The following is a 25941-nucleotide window of genomic DNA, read 5'->3' on the forward strand; positions in this document are numbered from 1 at the left end:
GGGGGGGTTTTTTTTTTTTTTTTTTTTTTTTTTGTCTTTTGTCTTTTTTCCGTGTCCGGCAATGGATCGCAACCCTCAGTGTTGCCCCCGTACCGGACCGGGGACCGGCAACGGGATCGCAAGCATCGGCGTTGCTCCCGCGCCTCGCTCAGCCAGTGAGCGGGAGCCGGTCTGTATGTGGGATCCGAACCCTCGGACGGGAGCGCCGCCACGCTTCCCAAGCGGCGCACTATCCAGTGCGCCACCGGGCCGGCCCCGAGTCTGGGGAGAGTTTAAGTTGTAGCCCTACCTTACTACTGTCTCCAAAATCACATATTTCAAAGACCTAAGTATAAAAAAGAGAAAGATCATAAAAGTTCTGGATGAAGGCATGATTATTACTTTTCTAATAAAATGGAGTGGGGAAAGGCTTTCAAGGTGTGACAGAATCTGAAAGTCAAAGGCAAAGATTTGATAAATTTGTCTATATATTTTAAGTTTCTGCATGGTAGAAAAATACCAAGTGCAGAGTCAATTTACAAATGGAAAGTGGGAAAACAATTTCAAGAGACTGAGAAACTTGAGAAAAAGGGGCTAATTTTCTTACTATGAAAAGAGCTTTTTATAAATCAAGATAACCTAATAGAAAAACAATCAAAGGATATGAACAGGATGTTTACAGTAAAAGAAACACAAATGGCCATTAAAGATATGAAACAATACTTAGCCTTTTTAATAATTAAAGAGATATACTAATACCACAGATTTTATCTATCAGAATAACACAGATGAAAAGATTAATGATCCTTAAAATTGCTGAGTACACGAGGAAACTTACATATGCTCTCATAAGTCTATTCTGAGAGGTGCAAATTTGTTGCAACATTTTTTGAAGGGGTAGCATAATTTGGCAGTATCTAACTAAAATTGAAATGAGTGTTCCCTTTTCACCCAACATTTCCACTTATAGGAACTACAGATATACAGATAAAGTTGAACAACAGAGGGGCAGTTAGAGGTTATGACACTCCCTCTTCCCCCTCTTCCCCCTCTCTCCCTCTCCCTGCTGCACCCCAGCACCCTGTGGGGGTCATTACTTAAATAGTAGTTAAATACCTAATTACAGATAGTCTACTATTGGATAAGCTATTTAACTGTCATTCATGACATACCTAACCAAAAATTTTCCAGTATTTTTATTTGAAAAAATCTGTGTAAGTGGACCCACACTGTTTTAGTCCATTTGTATTGCTATAACAGAAATACCTGAAGCTGGGTAATTTATAAAGAACAGAGGTTTATTTGGCTTATGATTCTGGCACAGCTGCATCTGGTGCGGGCCTCAGGCTGCTTCTACTCATGGCAGAAAACGGCAGGCAGCCAGCAGGGACAAGCAGGTCACATGGTGAGAGGAAGGGAGAGAGAGGGAGGGGAGGTGCCAGGGTCTTTTAAACAACCAGCTCTTGTGGGAACTAATAATAGAGCGAGAACTCACTCACTACCCCCCGTCCCCCAGGGAGAGCATTAATCCATTCATGAGGGATCCGCCCCCATGATTCAAACAGCTTCCAACACTGTCACATTGCAGGTCAGATTTCCACGTGAGTTTTGAGACAACACATCCAAACTCTGTCACATGCAGTTTAGGTCATGTTGTTCAAGGATTTGCTATAAAATTATACACATATACACACATACAAGGATGTTTACTGCAGCATGCTGTGGAAGAATAAACAATTGGAAACAACCTAAATATCTAGTTAAGTTATGGTATATCAAATCAGTTAATATAAAATATTTGTATATGCATAAAATTTATCTTTGAACAAATATTTTTGCACTACATGGCAGGAATTTAAATGAACATACAAAAACACTTGTTTAGTAATGGTTATATCACTGGAAAGTGGGACTAGGAGGTTCAGGGTCCTTTAATTTTCACCTTAAATTCTTCTGCATTATTTGGATATTTTGCATGTTTAACTTTAATTTTTAAAAAGCATTGAATCATACTTTCAGCGTACTTTGATATATTTGGGGGAAATTTTGCAAATGCTTGGTATAAAATCTTATTTTCGGAAGATGTGACCTTTACTTTTAATGAAGGACCATGAAATGGTGATTATCTAATCCCAGTGTTCTGTAGAGCCCTTTATACTTAAGGAATTCAGCTTACTCGTTTTCTACTATTCCCTATATGTATTCAGTCCCAAGTCAGTGGGACTGTACAGATTTAAAATATTGATATTGGAAAACAAGCATATTTTAGAGTAATGTTATCTATTTCTCTATTGTTTTACTTACTGCTTTTTTTTTTAAGGTATTCTACATAGTCCTTCAAAGTTTCACTTCTTTTATCCTGTTGCCAAGGTATTCTTCTGAAATGCAGCCATAATTATATTACTCTCTTGCTCAAAATGGTATACTGGGTCTTCGTTTTCTTTAAGAATAAAATCTAAAAGTTCCTGGCCTAGTGTTCTGGGCTCTGCAGAATTTGACCCCAAATAACCTTTCCTACCTTATTTTCCTCTACTTTATAAATTGTGTAAGCCACACAGACTGTATCTTTACACTCTTCCTTATTTGCTGAGTGTTTTCCTATTTTTATGCCTTTGCTTATGCTATTTGATGAAGAGACTTTACTGATTTAAAATACCGATAAGGGGCGGGGAGTAAAGGGGGAGGCCAGCAAGGTTGAAGTATAGTTTTCAAGAAGATTGGTACACAATGAGGTAGGAAAGTTATATAGTACTTTTATACCTTGTTTAGGAGTCTGGGTTTTGTTCTAGGTATAAGAGAAAGTCACTGTAAATTGCTATAAACAGAAAATGACAGATCCAATTTACATTTTTGAAAGGTTATTCTGACTAATATTTGAAGAATAGATTGGAAAAGGACAAGAAAGGACAGGAAACCTATTAGAGACAGGTAGTATTGTGAGAGAAAATAGAAGTGGACAGATTTATGATTGTTTAGTGAGGGATTAATGTCAGGAACAGGAAGGTGAGGGAGATGTAAGTACAATAATAACTCCCAGATTTTGGTTTGGGCAGTAGGTGGATGTGCCATTTACAGAGTTGTAGAAGATTCAGAGAGATACAGTTCTAGAGGAGGTTAGAATAGAGTTCAGATAGTGACATTTACAATTTGAGATGGTGGTGACATCCAAGTGAATATATCAAGTATATTGTTGAGTATGTGAACCAGGAGCTCAACAGAGAAGTCATAGCTCAGAATGTAAATTTGAAAGTAGTTAACAGCATGAAGGTGATACTAAAAGCCACAGGGAGAGATGAGTTCACTTAGTAAGAGAATATAGAATGGAATTGGCCATACATGGAGGTTATTGATCATATTAGCAAGAACAGTTTTAGTCCAGAAGTGTGGCTGCACTCTGGAGTATTTTGACGAGCGAGTAAGGGTAGGGAAAGAGGTAAAGAAAAGGAAAATAGGTATTTTCCACTTTGGAATCTTGGCTGTGAATAGTAACAGAGAAATGGGCTGATATACTAAATGATGCTTTCAGTCTATTGGAAATGATCTAGTAAAGAGGGAGAGCCTGAAGGTATGAGAGAGATGATAGGGAAAGGAAACAAGGTCTTGAAAGGAAGATGAATTGGACTCCAGAGCACCATTGAAGGGACTTGCCTTTAAAAAAGGAGGAGTGGTTTTTGCCTCTGTATCCAAAAAGGTTGTAGAGGCAAGTGGGTTAGCATGGGTGGCCGTAGGATTGCCTTGGGGTATTTGTATGCAGTGATCCCTCTGACCAGAAATTCTATTTTTTTGGTGTTCCCCCCCATCCCCCTTTGCCTTAGCTCTTATTTTTACTTCACCTTTCAACCTTCTCTAACTACCTTTTATCATTTAAATTATTCTTGTCGCCTTGTTTTTGTCCTTTATAACCCTTAATACAATTTATAATTATATATTTGTTTGCATGTATTTGTTTAATGCAGGAGCTGCAATCTCAAGAACATGCAGAAACTAAGAAAAACCTCCCAATTTTTAAATACTGCTAGATAATTCTAAAATTTTATAGAGTCTTTACATAAGTTAGGTATAAAAACAATTCCCAGGTATTCATCCCATTATACTCTGTGGAAATCCATAGGTATTTAATGAAAACTCTGGTCACCAATAATCTATAGTGTGGGTGAAAAGGATCCCATAGTTTCATCTATGTATCTTTGTTTCTGCCTGTGACTTGGAACTTCAAAAAAGTGTATTGACCCCATATTAGACTTAATAATTAGGGTTTATGTTGCATCTTAGTCTGTTCCTGCTGCTATATCAAAATACCACTAGTTAGTTTATAAATAATAGAAATTTATTTTTCACATTTCTGGAGGCTGGGAAGTCCAACGTCAGGTGTTGGCAGATTCATTGTCTGGTGAGGGCTGCTCTCTGCTTCATAGATTATGACTTGTTGTTGCATCTTCTCAGGGAGGATGGGATGAAGATTGTTCTCACATGGCAGAAGGCAGAAAAGTGCCAAATAGGCTCCTTTGAGTCCCTTTTATAAAGGCACTAATCTCATTCATGAAAGTGGAACCCTGGTGACCTAATCACCTACTAAAGGCCTCACCTCTTAATACTGTTGCATTGGGGATTAAGTTTCAACATGAATTTTGGAGGCGCACAAGCATTCAAACCACAGCAGATTGTGCCTGTTTTGATATATAGAGTAAGGTTGTCAAAAAGTGAATATAGAAGGTAGTAAATTTTATGTTATGTGTACTTTACCACAATAAAAAATGTTGGGGGGGGGAGTGAAGATGATGCACAGAAAAGGAATTTTAGAAGGCTCTAAAACATGGGGTTTTTTTTATTTCACCCATCTAATTCCTGATGATGAAAATGGAGTCTCAGGTTTCTTAGCTGAAAATGGGGTTACCAGTACCTATCTCTCAGTTTTACTAGCAGGATTATTTTTTTTTTTAAAGTAAATATAGAGTACGTATCATAACCCTCCACACACAGCAGATGATAAATATATATGATAGCTACTCTTATGATCTGGAGAGCTAAAGTGCCTTCCTCGAGGTCACTTTGCTGGTCAGTGCAGAGTCTAGTGAAGAATCAAGGTCTCATGACACAGAGTCTCTTCAACTCTTACCATGCAATTCTTTCAAAATCTTTTTTTTTTTCCTTTTCAGAGTCCGAATGTCATTCAGAATTTGAAAATACTACCCATTCTGTCTTCAGGTCAGCCAAGTTTTACATTCATCATCCAGTGCATCTACCAAGTGATCAAGACTTTTGCCATGAATCTTTGGGAAAAAATGTTTTCACGAGGCATTCTTGGAAAGATTTCTTTCAGCATCATTCTGAAAAACATAGAGAACACACTTCTATTCCTCCCCCTTATCAAAATATGGACAAGACTAAGATAGATTATACCAGAATAAAGAGCCTAAGCATCAATGTGAATTTAGGAAACAAAGAAGTGATGCACACTACTAAAAGTCAGGCTACAGAGTATCCAAAATATAACAAACAAATTAATGATCCAAAAAGGGATCATAAGGTCACCCCAGAGCTAACAACTCAGCACACTAAAAGTTTGAATGAACTCTGGAACAAGTACCAGGAGCGACAGAGGCAACACAAGCCACCTGAGTTCAGTGACAGTAAAGAACCATCCTTGGTAGAGCGACTTGACCGTTTGGCTAAACTTCTTCGGAGTCCCATCACACATACTCTTCAAGCCTCAGAAAGTACACACGATGATAGCAGAGGGGAACAAGATATTAAGGAATGGAGTGGTAGACTGCAGCATCAGAAAAACAAGCTTCAGAAAAAGAAGCGGTATAAAAATCTAGAGAAAAGCCACAAAAACATGGATGTTAAAAGAAACAAAGTGCTTTCTCATCAAGCTAGGAGGTCCAATCAGATTAAAATTGAACAGATTAAATTTGACAAATATATTCTGAGTAAACAGCCAGGTTTCAATCATGTAAGCAACACTTCTTCAGATTCTAGACCCTCAGAGGAGAGTGAACTGCTCACAGATACTCCCACCAACATCCTTTCCACTACCACTTCTCCTATGGAATCAGATATATTGACCCAAACCGATAGAGATATGGCTTTGCATGAAAGGAGTAGCTCTATTTCTACCATAGACACTGCTCGATTGATCCAAGCTTTTGGCCATGAAAGAGTATGTTTGTCACCCAGGCGAATTAAATTATATAGCAGCATCACCAACCAACAGAGAAGTTACCTTGAGAAGCGGAACAAGCACAGTAAGAAAGCATTGTATATGGGTCATCCTCAAATGACTTCTGAGCACACCAGAAGGAGACACATCCAGGTACATGGCTACAAATTCCATCTGGCAATGTGACTGCCTTTCTCATGGACTTTTTATTTAAGCTTTGCACACAGGTGAAAAAAACAAAGCAATTTGCCCTTTCCTCACTATAACATTTCTTACCAACTAGAAAAGAGTGAGAAAGTATAGTACAGTACTATTGTGAGTTGTCATTCTTTTCATCAACACTCATGTACAAATTAACCTTTGGATGAAGGGCTTTGCTGCTAGATGCTTCAGAATCTGCATACCCCTGCCATAGGGGAGGTTCAAGTTTAGATGACCTCTGTTCTGACCAGTATTGCCTGGTTTTTGTTTGTTTGGGATTTTATTTTGTTTTTTATTCATTCCTCCCTGTCTTTCAAGAAATATTTCAGGTGCTTGTAAACACACATACACATGTAAATAATACAATATGGTTTTTTAAAAAGGTAAATGAAAAATTGGAATGATAGAAAAATTGAAGCTGAGGTGAGCTACAGCATGATTTAAAAAAAAACAAACGAATTGTGAGCGATGGAAAGACAGATTGAAGCCAGGAGGGAGGTAAATATACCTTGTGGATATGGTTGCTACAAGTGAGCTACAAATTTGTCTTTATGTTTTCTGGCACCTCGTGTTGCTAGAATTTTGTGATCAATTACATTAGTCTGCAATATAAAAGCAAACCAAATTTTCAAATGCATTACAGGTATTTCTGGTACAAAAACCAAAGAGAAATTTCTTTCATCTGTCTTCATAAGGAATGTACCACACATTGTGTTATAATACAGTTGAATTTTGTGGTTTTATTCTCATTTTAGATTATAATATGTATTCCTTTATGGCATGAGTTTGCCGTTATTAAACACAATATTATCATTAACAAACAACAAAAAAAGAAGGTACCACAATGTAACATAGTCTTCCACAATATCCTTACAATAGATTTTGTACAATGCCCATAAGACTATTATCACATTCCTTTGTTTAGGGAGTAAAGGCAGATCTTGACGTACAACAAATACAAATCATTGCTTTAACCTAAGAGTAAAATTTAGAGTATCTAGAGAAGTGCTCTCCAAAGAGAAATGCTTGCAAAATAGTTCATTGGAATATGGGAAGAAAAATATTAAAATTTATATTTATTTTTCTCAGCCCTTTAAAATTTATATTTTTGTATATGTTTTATAATATATGAGTATGGTAGTGATATTATTTATAAATAAATATCTATTTTGGCAATTTGTGCCCAAAAATAGTTTGTTGGTAGAATTGCTTGATCAAAAAAATTTGGAGACCACTGATCTAGAGAAAAGGAGGCATGAGATGTTCAGACAATCTACCATAAATATTATTTCTCATAATTGAGCTTTTAGTAGTCATTAAATGACAATGATTACATATATAAGTAATACAGTATGATTTTTTTAAAAAGTGAGTGAAGAATTGAGATTGACACAGATTAAGGCTTTTTGTTCCATAGAGGAAATGTAGGAGATGTGTGTGTGTGTGTGTGTGTGTGTGTGTGTGTGTGTGTGTGTGTGTGTGTGTTAGAATGTATGTAACATAAAGTTTATAGTTTTGACCATTAAGCAGTGACTTCTTATTCCCCCTCCCAACCAGCCCCTGGCAACCAATAATCAACTTTCTGTCACTGGATTTACCAATTCTGGTTATTTTATAGAAATGGAATCATATAATATGCAACATTTGTGTCAGGCTTCTTTCACACTGGCATAATATTTTCAAGGTACATCAATGTCATAGCATGTATCAGTACAGGTTGTCCCCTATCAATGGGGGGTTGGTTCCAGGACCAACTCCTCCCCCACCACCATGGATACCAAAATCCACAGATGCTCATGTTCCCTGATGTAAAATGGTGTAGGTTTGCATATTACCTACACACATCCTCCCATACACTTCAGATCATCTCTAGATTACTTATAATACCTAACACAATGTAAATGTTATGTAAATAGTTGTTAGGCTGATTTTTTCAATCTGTATTTTGGTTTTTTTTAATATTTTTGATTTGCAGTTGCTTGGATCCACAGATGCAGAACCCATGGATACAGAGGACCAACTGTACTTTATTGCTTTTTGTGGCTGAATAATATTCCATTGCATATGTTTACTACATTTTGTTTATCTGTACATCCATTGATGTGCATTTGGGTTGTTTCCACCTTTTGGCTATTGTGAATAGAGCTGATATAGAACACTAGTGTGCAAGTTTTTGTTTAAACACCTGTATGCTTTTTTTTTTTTGATGTATGACTAGGAGTGGAAATACTGGGTCACTTGTAATTCTGTATTTAAATTATTGAGGAATCACGTGTCAATAGTGGCTGCACTATTTTACATTCCTACCAGCAGTTCACAAGGGTTTCAATTTCATGATGTCCTTGCCAACACTTTATATATATATACACACTAGCCATCCTCTTGGATGTGAGGTGGTATCTCATAGTAATTTTGATTTACATTTCCCTAATGATTAGTCATGTTAAGCATGTTTTTATGTGTGTATTAGCCATTTGTATATCTTCTTTGGAGAAATGTCTTTTCAAGTCCTTTGACCCTTTTAAATGTTTGTTTTTGTTATTATTATTAAGTTGTAGGAATTTTCTATATATTCTGGATATTAACCCCCATCAGATATTCTGCAAATATTTTATCCCATTCTGTAGGTTGCCTCTTTCACAATCACTCTGTTAACTGTGTTCATTGACAAACAGAGTTTTTCATTTTTCATGTAGTCCAATCTATCTATTTTTTGTTCCCTGTGCTATTGGTGTCATGTCCAAGAAATCATTGCCAAATCCAATGTCTTGAAGGTTTTCTTTTATGTTTTCTTTTAGGAGTTTTATAATTTTAGCTTTTATACTTAGGTCTTTGAAACATTTTGAGTTCATTTTTGTATATGGTGTAAGGTAAAGGTCCACCTTCAGTCTTTTACATATGGATATTTAGTTTTCACAACACCATTTGTTGAAAAGACTGTCTTATTCCCATTAAATGTTCTTGGCACTCTTGTCAAAAATCATTTGACAAGAGGTTTATATCTCTTACAAGGTTTATATGAGGTTTATATCTGAGCTATCTGTTCTTCTCCATTGGTCTATATGCCTGTCTTCATGCCAGTACCACACTGTTTTGGTTTACTGTATCTTTGTAGTAAGTTTTGAAAGCAGGAGGGGTGAGACTTGCAAATTTGCTCTTTTTTCAAGAGTGTTTTGATTAGTCAGGGTCGCTTGAGATTCTATAACAATTTTAGTAAATGTTTTATTAGTTTTGATGCTATTAGAAGTGCAGTTGTGGGTCGGCCCTGTGGCCCACTCAGGAGAGTGCGGTGCTGATAGCGCCAACGCTGTGGATTCGGATCCTATATAGGGATGGCCGGTTAGCTCACTGGCTGAGCATGGTGCAAACAACACCAAGCCAAGGATTGCGATCCCCTTACCAGTCAAAAAAAACCCAAAAAAACAAAGTGCAGTTGCTTTCTTAATTTCACTTTTGGATGATTCATTACTAGTGTATATATACATAACTAATTTTTGCATGTTGATCTTGTATCCTGCACTTTGGCTGAATTTATTTATTAACTCTAACAGTCTTCTTGTGGATTCTTTAGGATTTTTTGTATATAAGATCATGTCATCTGCAAATAGAGATAATCTTACACCCTCCTTTCCAATTTGGATTCTTTTTATTTCTTTTTCCTAATTACTCTGAACAGAACTTCTAGTGGAGTACTGAATATAAGTGGCAAAAGCAAGCATTCTTGTTTATCATCTCAGTAGGAAAGTTCTCAGTCTTTACCATTGAGACTGATTTTAGCGGAATTTTTCAAGTATGACCTTTATCATGTTGAGGAAGTACACTTCTTTTTCCATTTTGACAAATGTTTTTATCATGAAAGGGTTTTGATTTTTGCCAAATGTGTTGGCAGCTATTGAGATGATCACCTAGGTTTTTCCTCTTTTATTCTATTAATATGCTGTAAATTTATTGATAATTATATATTGAACCAACTTCCCATTCCTTGAACAAATCCCACTTGATCATGTTGTATAATCCTTTTCATATGCTGCTGGATTTAGTTTACTAGGATTTCTTTTTTATTTTTTTTTTTTAAAGATGACCAGTAAGGGGATCTTAACCCTTGATTTAGTGGTGTCAGCACCATGCTCACCCAGTGAGCCAACTGGCCATCCCTACATGGGATCCGAACCCATGGCCTTAGTGTTATCAGCACCACACTCTCCCGAGTGAGCCACGGGCTGACCATAGTTTACTAGAATTTCGAAGAGGACTTTTTCATCTTTATTCATAAGGAATATTGGTCTGAAGTTTTCTTCTGATGTCTTTGTCTGCCTTTGGTATCAGGATTATACTGGCCTCACAGAAAGAGTTAAAAGTTTTCCCTCCTCTTCAGTTTTTTGATAATGAGTTTGGGAAGTATTGATGTTGATGATTGATTTTAATTCTTTAAAGATTTGATAGAATTCATCAATGAAGCTATCTGGTCATGTGTTTTTCTTTGGAGAATTTTTTTTTAACTGATTCGATCTCTTGGTGTAAGTTTATTCAGATTTTTTATTTCTTCTTGAGCCAGTTTTTGTAGTTGCATTTCTAGGAATTTGTTCATCTCTATTTTTTCTAGTCTCTGTTTTGTTTATCTCTACTATAATCTTCATTATTTCCTTTGCTTGGTTTGGGTTTAGTTTGCTCTTCTTTTTCTTTTTCTTTTTCTTTTTTTTTAATATAAACATGACTGATAAGGGGATCTTAACCCTTGACTTAGTGTTTTTCTTTCCTTTTTTTTTTTAATATAAAGATGACTGATAAGGGGATCTTAACCCTTGACTTGGTGTTATCAGCACCACGCTCACCCAGTGTGAGGCACGGGCAAGCCCCTTGCTCTTCTTTTTCTAATTCCTTATGGCTTAAAGTTAAGGATATTTGATTTGAGATTTTTCTTTTCTTGTTTTGTTTTTCGTGACCACAGCAATACTCAAAAAAGGTTATTTTCTCTCAATGTAGGCATTTACAGCTATAAATTTCTCTCTGAGCACTGCTTTTGCAAATATAAATTTCCTTCTAAGCACTGCCTTCACTGCATTCATAAGTTTTGATATGTTTTGTTTTCCTTTTCATTCATCTCACAGTATTTTCTAATTTCCCTTGTGATTTCCTCTGACTATCGAGTGTTTAAGACTGTGGTATTTAATATCCACCTATTTGTGAGTTATCCAAATTTCCTTCTGTTACTGATTTCTGGTTTTATTTCATTGTGATCAAAGAATATACTTTGCATTATTTCAATTCTTTTAAATGTATTGTACCTTCTTTTTTGGCTTAGCATATTATCTCTCCTAGAGAATCTCCATATGCACTTGAGAAGATGTGTATACTAGTTGTTACTAGTTGGAATGTTCTGTATATGTGTTGGGTCTGGTTGGTTTACCATGGTGTTCAAGTCCTCTATTTCCTTTTTGGTCTTTTGTCTAATTTTCCTATTCATATTGAAAGTGTGGTATTGAAGTTTCAAACTATTACTGTGGAACTCTTTCTCTATTCAATTTTTTCCTCTTTTGCTTTGTATATTTTAGGGCTCATAATTCATAATTGTATATCTTCTTCAGGGATTGACCCCTTTATCAGTACAAAATTCCCTTCTTTGTCTCTTATAACAATTTTGAACTTAAAGCCTATTTTGTCTGTCATTAAGATAGCTATGCCAGTTCTCTTTTTGATACAATTTACTTTCAGAGTGTTTGTGTCTGGATCTAAATGCTAAAGTGAGTCTCTTTTAGACATAATATAAATGATCATTTTTTGTAATCCATTCTGCCATCTCTAACTTTTACTTGGAGAGTATAATTTATTTACATTTGAAATGATTACTCATAGGAAAGGACTTTTCCTACTTTGCTATTTGTTTTCTTTCTATCATATCATTTTTGTATCTCAATTTGTTCATTAATGCCTTTTTTGTGTTTGATTTTTGTAAAGTTCCACTTTGCTTCCCTTCTAGTTTCCTTTATATTTTTTTACTTATTTCTTAGTTATGTTGGGGATTACATTAACATTTTAAACATATAACAATCTAATATGAAATAATACCAACTTAGCTTTAATAATATACAAAACTTCTGCTATATACCTTCATCTCTCTCCCTGCACATGTTGATAAGCTTGATGGTGTCCTACAAATTTCTTAAGCTCTGTTCATTTTTATTTATTTTCTTTCTGTCCCTCAAACCAGATAATTTCATTTCACCTATCTTCAAGGACACTGATTCATCTTTGTAATCAAATCTGCTGTTGAACTGCTCAGCTTCATAATTTCTACTTGATTCCTTTTTCTTTGTTTTCTTTTTTTTGGGGGGGTGGGGTTTTTGTTCATCTATTTGTTTATGTTTATATTTGATTCCTTTTGTCAAAGACTCAGATCCCTATACCAGCCAGCCACCAAAAAAATAAATATATTTAATTCCTTTTTATTTCTTGCTGTGTGCAACTTTTAGGGTGATATATTTTAAAACCTAAATTAGATGGGTTATTTTCTAGGAAAATATAAATTAAGAAAACTGACCAAGAAGTTTATTTATTTTTTTTTTTTTTCTCCTTTTTGTCTTTTTTACTGACCGGTAACGGGATCGCAACCCTCGGTGTCGCGCCCGTACCGGGGACCGGCAATGGGATCGCAGCCCTCAGTGTTGCGCCCACCCCACGCTCAGCTAGTGAGCGGGAACCGGTCTCCACATGGGATCCGAACCCTCGGCGGGAGCGCCACCGCGCTCCCAAGCGGCGCACTCTCCAGTGCGCCACCAGGCCAGCCCGGTCGGTTCTTTTTAAAACCTAAACAGAACACTAATAGAGACTGAAAGACTCAATAATTTACAGCTTCTCCCCACCCCCACCCCTAACTACGTGCGCTCCAGAAACTTTGCATAAATATCTGGTCCCACCAGCAAGGTATGAGAATATGTGTTTCTCCATCCCCTTGCCAAGTCTGGACAGTATCCATCTTTTTAACATTTGCTAATGCTTTAAATTGCATTTTTATTAGATTTCAGATTTGCCATTTACATTTCTTATTTTGAGAATTAACTTTTTATATCCTTTATTTTTTCTCTGAAGTTTTTTTCCCATTGATTCTTAAGCATTAATTATATTGTGTTAACATTGGAATAGGGGCTGGTCAGTTAACTCACTTGGTTACAGCATAGTGCTGATTAAAACCAAGGTCAAGGGTTTGGATCCCCATACCAGCCAGCTGCCAAAATACACACACACACACACACACACACACACACACACACACACAAGTGTTGTTTACCCAACTTTTCTTTGTTCCATGCTAAGAAAGATCTTCCAATCTCAAGATTATATAAAAAAAAATTTTTTTTTAATAATCTTTTGAGAGTAGAGAGTCAATGCATTAAAACTCTTAATCCAAGGGTCGGCCTGTGGCTCACTTGGGAGAGTGTGGTGCTGATAACACCAGGGCCACAGGTTCCGGTCCCTACGTAGGGATGGCTGGTTCGCTCACTTGAGAGAGCGTGATGCTGACAACATCAAGACAAGGGTTAAGATCCCCTTACCGGTCATCTTTTAAGAAAAAATAATAATAAATAAACTCTTAATCCACATGGACTTTATTTTATGTTTGTAGATATAATTTTATTTCTGAATGGTTAGCTACTTGTCAAAATAGATTTTAAATAATAAAGTAATATTTATAAATTAATGTATTAGAAAAATTGAATGTTCTTTTGTTAAGTTAGACCACAAACAGTTAGACTTGGTAATTAATTGGCATGGTTCTTTTTTTTTTTTTAAAAAGATGACCGGTAAGGGGATCTTAACCCTTGACTTGGTGTTGTCAGCACCACGCTCACCCAGCGAGCAAACCGGCCATCCCTATATGGGATCCGAACCCGTGGCCTTGGTGTTATCAGCACTGCACTCTCCCGAGTGAGCCACAGGCCGACCCGGCATGGTTCTTTTGAAATTTCAGTTCAGAATAACTGAAATAGGGGCTGGCCTGTGGCTCACTCGGGAGAGTGTGGTTCTGATAACACCAAGTCAAGGGTTAAGAGCCCCTTACCAGTCAAATTTAAAAAAAAGAAAAAAGAACAACTGAAATAATGTGTGGACACCTTATCAAAATGGAAAGATCTGAAAAGGAAACTAATTCTGACTGGAACATGAAGAAAGGAATTTTATTTATGAAACTTGAGTTGGATCAGAACATTTAAGTAAAAATATCTAACAAGCTAGGTATATCTGACCTCATGGATATACCATGGGTGGAATATTTTAGAATCATTTATGTAAAGGTGATCATAATCCTTATAGGTATTAAAGCCAAGAGGGAATATATTTAGGAGAATGTAAAGAAAGAAAATATATATAGGGCCATCATATTTTTCAATCCTAATAGGGAAAACCTTTGGGACCCATATCGTCTAGCTCTACTGCCCTCTACAAGATTTTCATGACTATCTTTCAACCTTCTGGTTTTTTCCATGTGTTAATTGAAGATATTAGCTCTTGGTTCACTTTCTTTTCCCTACCTCAAACCCTGCCATTATCTGGGAAATTTTACTATCCTGTTAAGAGTTTTTTTGACTTCACTTCCAGTGACCGTTGACCATAATGGCCTTCTTTGCGCTTTAGTCATCCATTCTCATGGTTTGAATTTTGGCATCACCCACAATTGTTTTGTCTCTGCAATCTGTACTCATTCACATACCAAAAGAAAATTTTTGAGGACCTTTTATGCCGGCACAATGCATTCTTAGTTTTATGGGGAAAGTTTTACATAGTTATCTACAGAAATACATCTAATTAAGTTCTGATTTTCTAAAGGTGAATAATAGCTAGTTACCACTGGAGTTCCTGCTTTTATAAACTTTTATCTTCTCTCTAGGAATTAAATATTTGTCAAAATGTTATTTTTTGGACAGATGCTTGGTGATTGTGTCACCCCTTACTGGTTAGTAAATTTTAATATTGAAACTACAATTGCCGTTGATCTGCACATTTCTAAAAACTTCACAAGAAAAGACTATCTTTTGGTGCGATAGACTGTATTTCTAATTTTGACTCTGACTTATCAATGTGTATCTCTGGTCCTAAATTTGAATAGTTATGAATGCATTAGCATAAATTCATCCCTCTGAAGGAAGAGCATCTCCAAGAAGATACCTGGATGGCTGATGGCCTGGCAGTAACAGTTTTCCTACATGAAGAATAGCTGTGTAGGGTCATATAAGAAAACGTGGCTTTTTTCCTATGTTGGGTATGTTTTCCTAAGCTCAATTTCCACCTAAAAAGTAATTTTTTTAATTGAAAAGCTTTTATTTGGGGGTCTGTCTTGTATCTCTAATCAATAAATATGGGAATGAATCTTACATAGATTTTAATTAAACTAAAAAGTACTGCAGAAAGCCTGAAACATTTCTGAGATGGTCACATTTACTTTCTTTTCCCAGGTGAGTTTGCTCTCATAATAATAGAAATTAAAACAGAAGCAGCCAGTGCCATATACCTCCTTCCCAGCTATGTGCAACAGAAAGTTTAAACCATGGTAGCTGATAATTTCAGTTAACTTGTGATCTTATGAATCATTACATGTTTAATCCTCAACACAGAGAACTGTGTGGGCTCTCCACACCCATGCCCTGAGGGATGTTGAGATACTGAGACCACTGGAGGAGGGGCCTGAGACTCTCCCATGGACTAAGGAAGGTGGACTGTTGTGGTTTACCAACGGCATCTGTAAATGAATTCAGGAAAAACTAAAAAAGGTGTTCTATCCCATGATGGGTCTTCAGCACACATTGTCAGACTTACGTGCAGGCCTGTGCATTGTGATTATTGTGAATCTGTGGATGGAAGTCAATATTACATGGCATGATTGTATGATTATGACAGTTTGCACTTGGCTTTAGCTGTGAGAGTATGAGTGTTTGTAGTGCTATGTTTTACCTATAGTATCCAGTGCCCACATTTATTAGAACTGTCTGTTCTTTACTATATATGAAAGCAGCACTTTTGATCACCTTCCAATGTTCTGGTATCCCTGATTCAGTAACACAGATGTAGAACTATAGGAAGGACATGATAAACTCTTTTCTTCAAACAAGTCTTCATAATCCACACTCATTTTACTTTGCATACATGAATAAACACATTTTTACAGCTTTCTTGAAATATATTTCACATGCCATAAAATTCACCTATTTAAAATATAGTTTAGTGATTTGGGGTATATTCTCAGAATTTTGCAACCATCACCCTAATCTAATTTTAGAACATTTTCAGCACCTTCCAAAAAAATCTTGTACACATTAATAGTCCTCATTTTCCCAACCTCCCACCTCTGCTCCAGCCCATAGGCAACCAATAATTACTTTCTGTCTCCATGGATTTTCCTATTCTGGACATTTTATATGAGTGAAATCATACAATATGTAATTTTTTGTGACTGACTTCTTTCATTTAGCAATGTTTTCAAGATTCATACACATTGTAGCATGTGTTCATTCCTTTTTTATGGCCAAATACTTTTCCATTGTATGAAAATAACACATTTTATTTATCCATTCATCAGTCCATGAACATCTGGGTTGTTTGTACTTTTTGGCTATTGTGAACTTACAAACAAAACTGCTATGAACGTGCCGGCCCGGTGGCGCACTGTACAGTGCGCCGCTTGGGAGCGCGGTGGCCCTCCCGCCGAGGGTTCGGATCCCACATATAGACCGGCCGCTCACTGGCTGAGCGAGGTGCGGGCGCAACACCAAGGGTTGCGATCCCGTTGCCGGTCACGGTCCGGTACGAGCGTGACACTGAGGGTTGTGATCCATTACCGGTCACGAAAAAAGACAAAAAGGAAAAAAAAAAAACTGCTATGAACATTCATGTACAAGTTTTTGTGTGGACACATGTTTTCATTTCTCTTGGGTATATACCTAGGAGTAGAATTGCCCAATCATATGATAACTACATTTAACCATTTGAGGAACTGCCAAACTGTTTTCCAAAGCTCCTACACCATTTTACATCCCTGCCAGCAATGTATGAAGGTTCCAATTTTTCCACATCCTAGCAAATACTTTTTTTTTGTTTTGTTTTGTCCATCCTAGAGGGCTGAATAAATGTATTTTGTTGAGAGGGGATTTATTTTTAGATTACTTTCTATTTTTAAATATTTACCTTTTTATAGTCCGGAATTAATCAGCAAGAAGGATTTGAACTAAAAACAGAAACACACATACCGAGGCTCATCACTTAATCCAATGTAAAAGTGTGTTTTTTCACACCCCCCGTGGTGCATACCATGACTGGTTGTATACTTTGGAAGTGCAGGAGGTTTAGGAGAGTCTCAGGCTGGGAAGAGACCATAGGAGTCCTATGGTCCTACCCACTCCCATCACATCACTACTTCTGCTGCATCTGCATCAGAAGACATGCCAGCCTCTGCTTCAGCAGCTACACCACTCACTCACTGCTCATGGGGCAGCTCGTTTCATTTGCCTAAGGCTCCAGTTATCAAAGGTTTTAATTTATAAAGATCCAAAATGTGATCATTTTGGAATTCCTGGCTGTTTCTGGAACTACTCTCAGGGCACAGAAATAGATCTAGTCTTCTCTCTCTTGGGCCCCCACTTCCTGCCCTGAAGCGTCTTCTCTCAGGTCTTAACTCTTCGAACTGTTCCACACAGGTCATGGTTCCCACCCCGCTTTCTGAATTTGGCAGATTTCCTAAGTCTCTGTTGATATCCTATTTTTAAACATGTCCCTTTAAGCATGTGAGCATGTTGACAGTGCTGGTTTATCACCTTCACAACAGCTAGAATACTTCTGTGGCCTGACACGTTTTACTTCTGTTGAACTCACTGTTGAACTCTATTTCCACACCCTTCCCCACAAGTTTTTGTTTTGTTTATTCTCATTTCTTAAACTTCTAATACAACCACATGGTTCTGGATTCAAAATGTATGAAAGAATATTTGATACAGAGTGTCCTTCCTACTCCTTCTCATCACCACAGTCCAGTTTTAGAACATTTCTGTCACCCCATAAAGGTCTTTTGTACCTATTTGCAAAGAATCTGTGTTCCCAGCCCCAGGTAACCACTAACCTGCCTCTGTCTTTTCTGGACATTTAATATAAATAAAATCGTAATATGTGGTCTTTTACATCTGGCTTCTCTTGATTAATTTCAAGGTTCCTCTGTGTTGTATGTATTAGTAGTTCCTTTCTATTGCTGAATAATATCCCATTGTATGGATATACCACATTTTGTTTATCAGTTGATACACATTTGGATTGTTTCATTTTTTGGATAATATGAATGTTGCTGTGAACATTTGTGCAAAAGTGTTTTGTGTGAACATACATTTTAATTTCTTTTGGGTATTTACCTAGGAGTAAAATTTCTGGGTTATACGGTAAGTTTATGTTTATAAACTTTTTAAGAAACTGCCAGAATGTTTTCCAAAGTGGCTGTATCATTTTACATTCCCACCTGAAATGTGTGAGGGCTCCAGTTTCTTCACATCCTTGTCAATATTTGCTAGTGTCCATCTTTTTGTTATAGCCATCCTAGTGGTATGAAGTGATATGTCATTGTGATTTTAATTTGAATTTTCCTAATGACTGATGATATTAAAACATCTTTTCAAGTGCTTATCAGCTGCTCATATCTTCTTTAGTGAAATGTCTCTTCAAATCTTTTGCCCATTTTTAAATTAGGTTGTCTTGCTACTGAATTGTTTGAATTCTTTATAAATTCTGGTTACAAGTCATGCATCAGATGTATGATTTGCAATAATTTCTCCCAGTCTGTGGCTTTACTCTTTATTTTGAAAGTCTTTTGAAGTGCAAATGGTTTTTAATAATGATAAAGTCCAGTTTGAAATGTTTTTATTTTATAGTTCATGTTTTAGTTATAGTAGTTATATCTAAGAACTCCTTGCATAACCAAAGTCACTAAGATTTTCTCCTATGTTTTCTTTTAAAAGTTTTATAGTTTTAATTCTTATATTTAGGTCAGTGATCCATTTTGAGTCCATTTTTGTTATGGTATATCTAAATTCATCTTTTTGCATATGGATATCCCATTGTCCCAGCATCATTGGATTAAAAGACTATTCTTTTCTCTATTGAGTTGCTTTGGCATGTTTGTTGAAAATCAATTGACCATTTTGAGTCCAACAGGACTCTCAGTTCTGTTCTGTTGATTGATGTGTATATGTCTGTTCTTATGCCAATACCACAATGTCTTGGTTACTGTAGCATTATAAGTTTTGAAATCAGGAAATAGAAGTCTTCCATATTTGTTCTTTTTCTATAATTTTTGGCTTTTGTAGTCCTTTGAATTTCCATATGAATTTGAGATCACCTTATAAATTTTTTCAAAAAATCTTGCTAGGATTTTTATACAGATTGTGCAGAATCTATAGATTAATTTGGGGAGAATTGCCATCCTAACAATTTTGAGTCTTCCAATTTATGTACGTGGAATGTCTTGCCATTTATTTAGGTCTTTAATTTCTCCCAGCAATGTTTTGCAGTTTTCAGTGTGCAAACCTTCCACTCGTGTTGTTAACTTTATTCCTAAATATTTTATTCTGTTTGATGCTGTTGTGGATGGGATTGTTTCCTTAATTTTATTTGCAGGTTGTTCATTGCTAGGATATAGAAATGCAATTGATTTTTTTATCTTATTCATCTTATATTCTAAACCTGACTAAACTTGTTTATTAGTTCTATTACTTTGTGGATTCTTTCGTATTTTCTACAGACAGGATCGTGTCATTTGCAAATAAAAAGTTTTATTTCTTCATTTCCAATCTAGATTCTTTTATTTCAGAGATACTTTATACATAAAAAAACAAACACCTACTTATGTTTTCTACCCTTTTTCACAATAACGGCAGCACACTTTGAAAGTCAGTGCATTTCAGTACGTAAAGTGCTTTCTTCCTCTGTTTCACAGCTACCGAGAAGATGCAGTGTATTGCCCATCAGTCACATCTTCCTCACTGTCCTTTCTGGACTTGTACACGTTGAGGTTTTTTTTGGCCTCATAGTAGTCTCATAGTTTTATATTAGTTTTTTACAGTTTACCATTGAAATCATTCATTTTTTCTAAAACTTCTGTAGTTTCAGAAATGCAGATATTGTTCCCTTTTCTAGGTGGGGAAAATGGCACAAAGAGGTAGTGGCTTGCTCAAGAAGAGACAGCTAGTAGAGGGAAGATCTGAGACTGCATTAGGTCTTTGGATTCCAGATCTAGAGCTTTTTCTACTGCATCAAAGTTGCTGCCATTCTTCCTGCCTAATATTCAGGACTTTACCATTATCCCTACAAAACATCCTCTTGTTTGATTTGGCCTGTCATTACTGTTGTTATTTGGGATCCTGACAGCCATTCAGGCACTCCCAGATGTGTATTTTATGGAAATTCTCCTGCTTTCTTTATCTCCAAGACTGATATATAAAATGTTAAGAAGGAATAACCAGAGCCAAACCCAGTGACTGGCACACAGTAGGCGCTTAATAAATATCTGTTGTCCAATGCAAGATGTACCACTCAATAAAGGTCTCTCTGTGTATTGACAATAATATTTGGATAAGGTTGGTTCAATCAATTATGGTTCTATCAACTTATATTTTCCTTCAACCCATATAACTCCATTATGCCCTCAAAGATGCCATGAGATGTTTTGTCATTTTAAATCTAGGTGTACTCTACTATACATCCTTTTGGTCTGCCGGTCACGTGACCATATCTACTAAGGAAAACAAGCCTAACTTGGCAAGGCTTGTTCTCCCTGCCTTACTGAGCCCTGTCTGAAATTTGCTAATCTTTTCTTTGACCTCCTGATGCTTGCAAATTGTCAGATTGGTGATTCATCCTGAATTTTACAGGTCATTAGTATTTAACCCACCAGTCTGCAATGCTTGCCTTTCTGAAAATCAAAACATTTCCTGTCTCCAAATGTCTACTATATCTCCTCTTCTCCAGGTTTCTGTTGCATCTCCTTATGGCCCTGGAATATAGTTTATCTAGTTCAAGGGAGAAGATACTCTGTTTCCTCTCCTGACTTGGGTTTCAATTCACCTCTACCAAACTTGCTTAAGTAGAGAATCATCTGGCATTTATTCAACGTATAGATGCCTAAATCCCTCCCCTAGAGATTCCAGTTTATTGTTCTGGGTTATGTCCCCCTCCAGTATATTTTTATGATGAGCAACTTTAAGAAATACTATTTTATACTACATTTGTTCAACTATATTTTGATCATCTTTTTGTCACCATCAGCTTCAATCCCTGAACTTGCCCTTCATTGCTCTAGAACTTGCCCTGAATATAACAGAAAAGGCCTTTGGGCTCTTTAATGCTTTCTGCAATACTTCAGTTATTCAGCACTTCTCATGGGGCCTTGCAACTCTTTGGCACTTGTCCTTGTGTAAGTGTCTCAGTGCGCTCTTATTGAAAAGTGCTCTCTGCAGCTCATCACTTTCTTTAACTATCCCCAGTCCTCTTTATCTCACATCAAAATTATATGCAGGTGTTAGTTCAGAATTTCATTCTGAACATGCACCAGGCTGATATTTGGCTGGCATCCTCCCCAGGGTTTTTTCAAGCCCTGAAAAATACACCCAGAGTTTTTTTGTCTTACTGTCTTGTAACAGCTCAGGCCCTATCCAGCTACAACATCACGGAGAGCATGGCAGCATGTTCACATTGTTGCAGGCTTCCTCCAACTGCATCTCAACAATTTCAATTGGATTGGAAATGGCTTTTGAGGACTTGTAGGCTTGCTTATCCTGTGAATAACTGTGCCATTGATTGCAGGTAATGATAACCATGTTTCTTTTTTTTTTTTTTGCAGGTGGCAAATCATATGATTTCCTCTGAATCTATTTCATCTTCTGCCAGTAGTTTCTTGAGCTGGAACTCTACCCTTTACAACAATCAAAATGTGCACATGTTAAACAAGGGTGTACAAGCAGGTAAATTACTTGAATTTAAACTTTTCCATTGAAATACAAATGGTTCTTAAGCATATAAAATATTCAACCTCACTCATAATAAAGGATATGAAGGTTAAAACTATATCCAAATGCCATTTTTCACCTCTCAGATTGGCAAGATCTAAATTTGATGGCAAGTTTGAGGGGAAGAGTGTAGAGAAATGGGTACCCTTGTACATTTTAGTGAGAGTATAAGTTGGTACAACCCCTGTGAAAGGCAATTTGGCCATTCCTATCAAAATTACTTTGACCCAGCATATTCACTTTTGGAATTTATCCTATAGATTTACTGTGCATATGTGGAATTTAGCCTATAGATATATTTGGATATGGGCAAAATGACAAGTGTACAAAATCAGACATTGAAGTATTATTTGTTATAGCAGAAAATTAAAATCAGTTTAGATGTTCGTCAATAGTTAAATGATTAAATAAATTATTGTACACCCATATAATGAAATCCTACATAGAATGAGGAAGCTCTTTTTTTTTTTTTTACTAATATGGAAAGATCTGCAAGATATATAATTTAAAAGAAAAATCAAGATACAGAGCAGTGTATAGCATACTACTACATGTTTTTGTTTTTTTTCTTTTTGCAGCTAACTGCTGCAAAAAGGTACAGGGATCAAACCCCGGCCTATATATTTTTTTTTTTAAATAAAATAAAGGAGGGAAGAGAATTGCTTGAATGTGCAACAAGAAAATTCTCTGGACTCATATGGGGTTGTGAACAGAGTGAATGGAGAACAGGAGTGGGAAGGGGGCCTTTCATTTTATGCCTTTGTACGACTTTTGATTTCATAAAACAAAAATAAACTTTCCTTTTGATATTTTTCTCCTCCTCAAGTCTTTACCTCTACCAGCATCTTTCTTATTTGGATGACTGCCGATAGGACTATAAGTGTTTGCTGTCTTTCTCTCCCTCTTCTTCCCTCCCTCCCTCTCTCACTCTGCTTCTCTCCATTTCCCCCCACCCTTCCCTCTCTTCCTGTCTCTTCCCATTCCTCCCCACTAAACAAAGGCAGTATGTTTTTGAAGGATTAAAAAGGCTTCACCTACTGACTTGAATAAACCTGTCAGCTAAGCCTCAAGGCTGTTCATTTGTGATCTTCCCCCTTAGGTAACTTGGAGATTGTGAATGGTGCCAAAAAACATACTCGAGATGTTGGGATGACTTTCCCAACTCCAAGTTCTAGCGAAGCTAGATTAGAAGAGGACAGTGATGTGACTACTTCTTGGTCAGAAGAAAAAATTGAAGAGAAAATGCTCTTTATCAGTTATCCTGGGGACAGAAAGTTAAGGAAGAACAAGCAGAATTCCTGTGAAGGTCAGTTTTTAATTCCAGGTTTTATAGCAGAAAAACTAGTGAATTTCAAGTCTCTTGCAATGCTAAGATTCTTTGTGTCTGAATGACTCTATGTTGACCCCACTTACCCCAGCCACCACCTTGGCAAATTTTCAAAATATCTGACACTACAATTACAGAGTCATACCTGCAATTGAGCCAGACTCAAGGGTGGCCTCTGACAGCTGAGTCCCCTGTGAGTCTTTATTTTACACGTGTCTTTGATGATAGCTGGGTGAGGCTGTAAAACATGAAAAATATTTTTTCCTTCTTAAAAATATTTCCTGTAGGAGTTTCATGGTTTGTTCCTGTGGAAAATGTGAAATCTGGATCTAAGAAGGAAAACCTGCCCAAGATTTATGGCCCTGGTATCTCCTGGTTTGAACCAATAACCAAAACCAAACCCTGGAGGGAGCCACTGCGGGAACAGAACTGGCAGGGACAGCGCATGGACGGTCAGGGGGCATCAGCAGGCCCAGGCAGAGATGATGGCAGAGACCCACTGAGGCCATTTGTGAGAGCAACTCTACAGGTGCAATGACAATATGTTAACTTTAGCTATATATTTAGGGGGAACAAGGGCTAGACACAAAAAAGTTACATCTGTGACTTAGTGTGCTAAGGTTTGGTCACGTGACTCTGTCTTCTAGCACCTTCACAGTTCACCTGTTTTCCCTCTGTAAGGGCTTGGTTTCTCATTGCTAATCAAAGTCTGCCTTACCCTTAACCATTCTAAATGGTGTGTCACCCCCAGGACACGTTAACAAGGCAGTAGGAGGGAGGATGTTGTGGCACTGCTCATGGGGTTTGCAGATACCCACACGTGGAGTATCTACCCAAAGGCCTGATGTCTGTGTCAGCCTTGTATTTGTTTCTCCATTGTGTGCCAGTTCCTGCTTAACACAGGATTTCAAAGGCACCAATTATCTGCTGGTATGTCCCTTGGGGACTAAAGGAAATTTTATTTAATGATGTATTTGTTTGAAGAGAAATTTAAAATAGCATGATGGGCTGTCCCGTGGACATTTGGGAGAGTTGTAATTGCCGTTATAATAAGCTCTTGGCTTATTCCAAAGGCATTTCTTTGATCCCTCTGGTTTCCCTGCTGGAGCTCTCTCCCACAGAGAGGGGTCAGAGTATTCTTCAGATATTTTCTGAGCATTAGAAATAGGCTCTCTAAACCTGTTTGACAGGTGTTATTTTTCTAGACACTTGGAGAGAAGAGACTGCATCATTAATGTAAGGTTGGGGCTTCTCCTTAGGAATCACTTCAGCTTCACAGACCTGACTTCATCTCCCGCTCTGGGGAGCGGGTAAAGCGCCTGAAGTTAATAGTCCAGGAGAGGAAGCTGCAGAACATGTTACAGAGTGAGCGGGATGCTCTATTCAACACCGTGAGAGAATGGCAGGGCTGCCGGAATCCCATGCACACGCTGCCCAAAAGAGGTACACCTTGCTTGTTCACTCTCCTATTAGTGGAGGAGAGAGGGCAAGGCCTGCTACTGTGCTATGGGGCATTGCTAAATGCCGGGCCAGTTAAGTGGACAGAAAGTGACTTTTTGCCGGCCAAGACTCAAATCCCCTTAGCTAGTGGAACTTGCCCAACTTAGCTCTCAGCACTTCCACAATCCAAATAAGCCCAGTTACTCTGGCCCTGTCACTGCATCTCAAAAACAAGAGTGTGCAGTGAGAATGGCTCTTTTATAAACCAACTCTGTTTCCACGAGCAAGTTAGTTCCAAAAGTAGAACTTTTTTATTTAAAGATGGGGCTGATTTCAGGCTTGCCTACCTCTTAGGGTGGCAATAACAACAACAGCAATAACAATAATAAACACATATAGCCCTTATGTCTTGCCCAGGCACTGTTCTCATTTAATGCTCTCTAAATACTATTAATATCCCTGTTTTGCTGTGAGAAATTAAGCACCTTGCTGAAGATTACACACCTAATAAGTGAAAGAGCTAGAGATTTGAACCCAGGTGGGCTGGCTCCAGCGTCTGTGCTCTTAATGATTATGCTAAGCACAAAATCTCAATAAAATAATATATGAAAGCTGTGAAAACTATACAGTACTACCTAATGCTTTCACCACAACCTTACCTATGACCTGGTCAGTTTTTCAATTCAAACTGTCTAGTCTGTGCCAGAGTGTTATGTCTTTAGGGGCCTTATGCTGCTATCACAGTCAACCTAGTCTAACCCTGGCCATGGTCATTGCTCACTCCCCAGTATTGCCAGTTCAGA

The 25941-nt window shown here is 37.2% G+C and overlaps 1 protein-coding gene across 1 annotated transcript in view; it reads left to right on the top strand.

The window, feature by feature from the left end:
• Window positions 1-25941, top strand: part of ALMS1 (Alstrom syndrome 1) — a 201300-nt gene that overhangs the window by 169830 nt on the left and 5529 nt on the right. Inside the window, exons 16-20 of the mRNA XM_008571165.1 lie at window positions 5136-6295; window positions 22206-22326; window positions 23471-23677; window positions 23986-24227; window positions 24958-25141. Coding sequence (XP_008569387.1) covers window positions 5136-6295; window positions 22206-22326; window positions 23471-23677; window positions 23986-24227; window positions 24958-25141 — 1914 coding nt within the window. The remainder of the gene's footprint in view (window positions 1-5135; window positions 6296-22205; window positions 22327-23470; window positions 23678-23985; window positions 24228-24957; window positions 25142-25941) is intronic.

Source organism: Galeopterus variegatus, unplaced genomic scaffold, assembly GCF_000696425.1.
Source record: "Galeopterus variegatus unplaced genomic scaffold, G_variegatus-3.0.2 Scaffold664, whole genome shotgun sequence".
NCBI classification, from domain to species: Eukaryota; Metazoa; Chordata; class Mammalia; order Dermoptera; family Cynocephalidae; genus Galeopterus; species Galeopterus variegatus.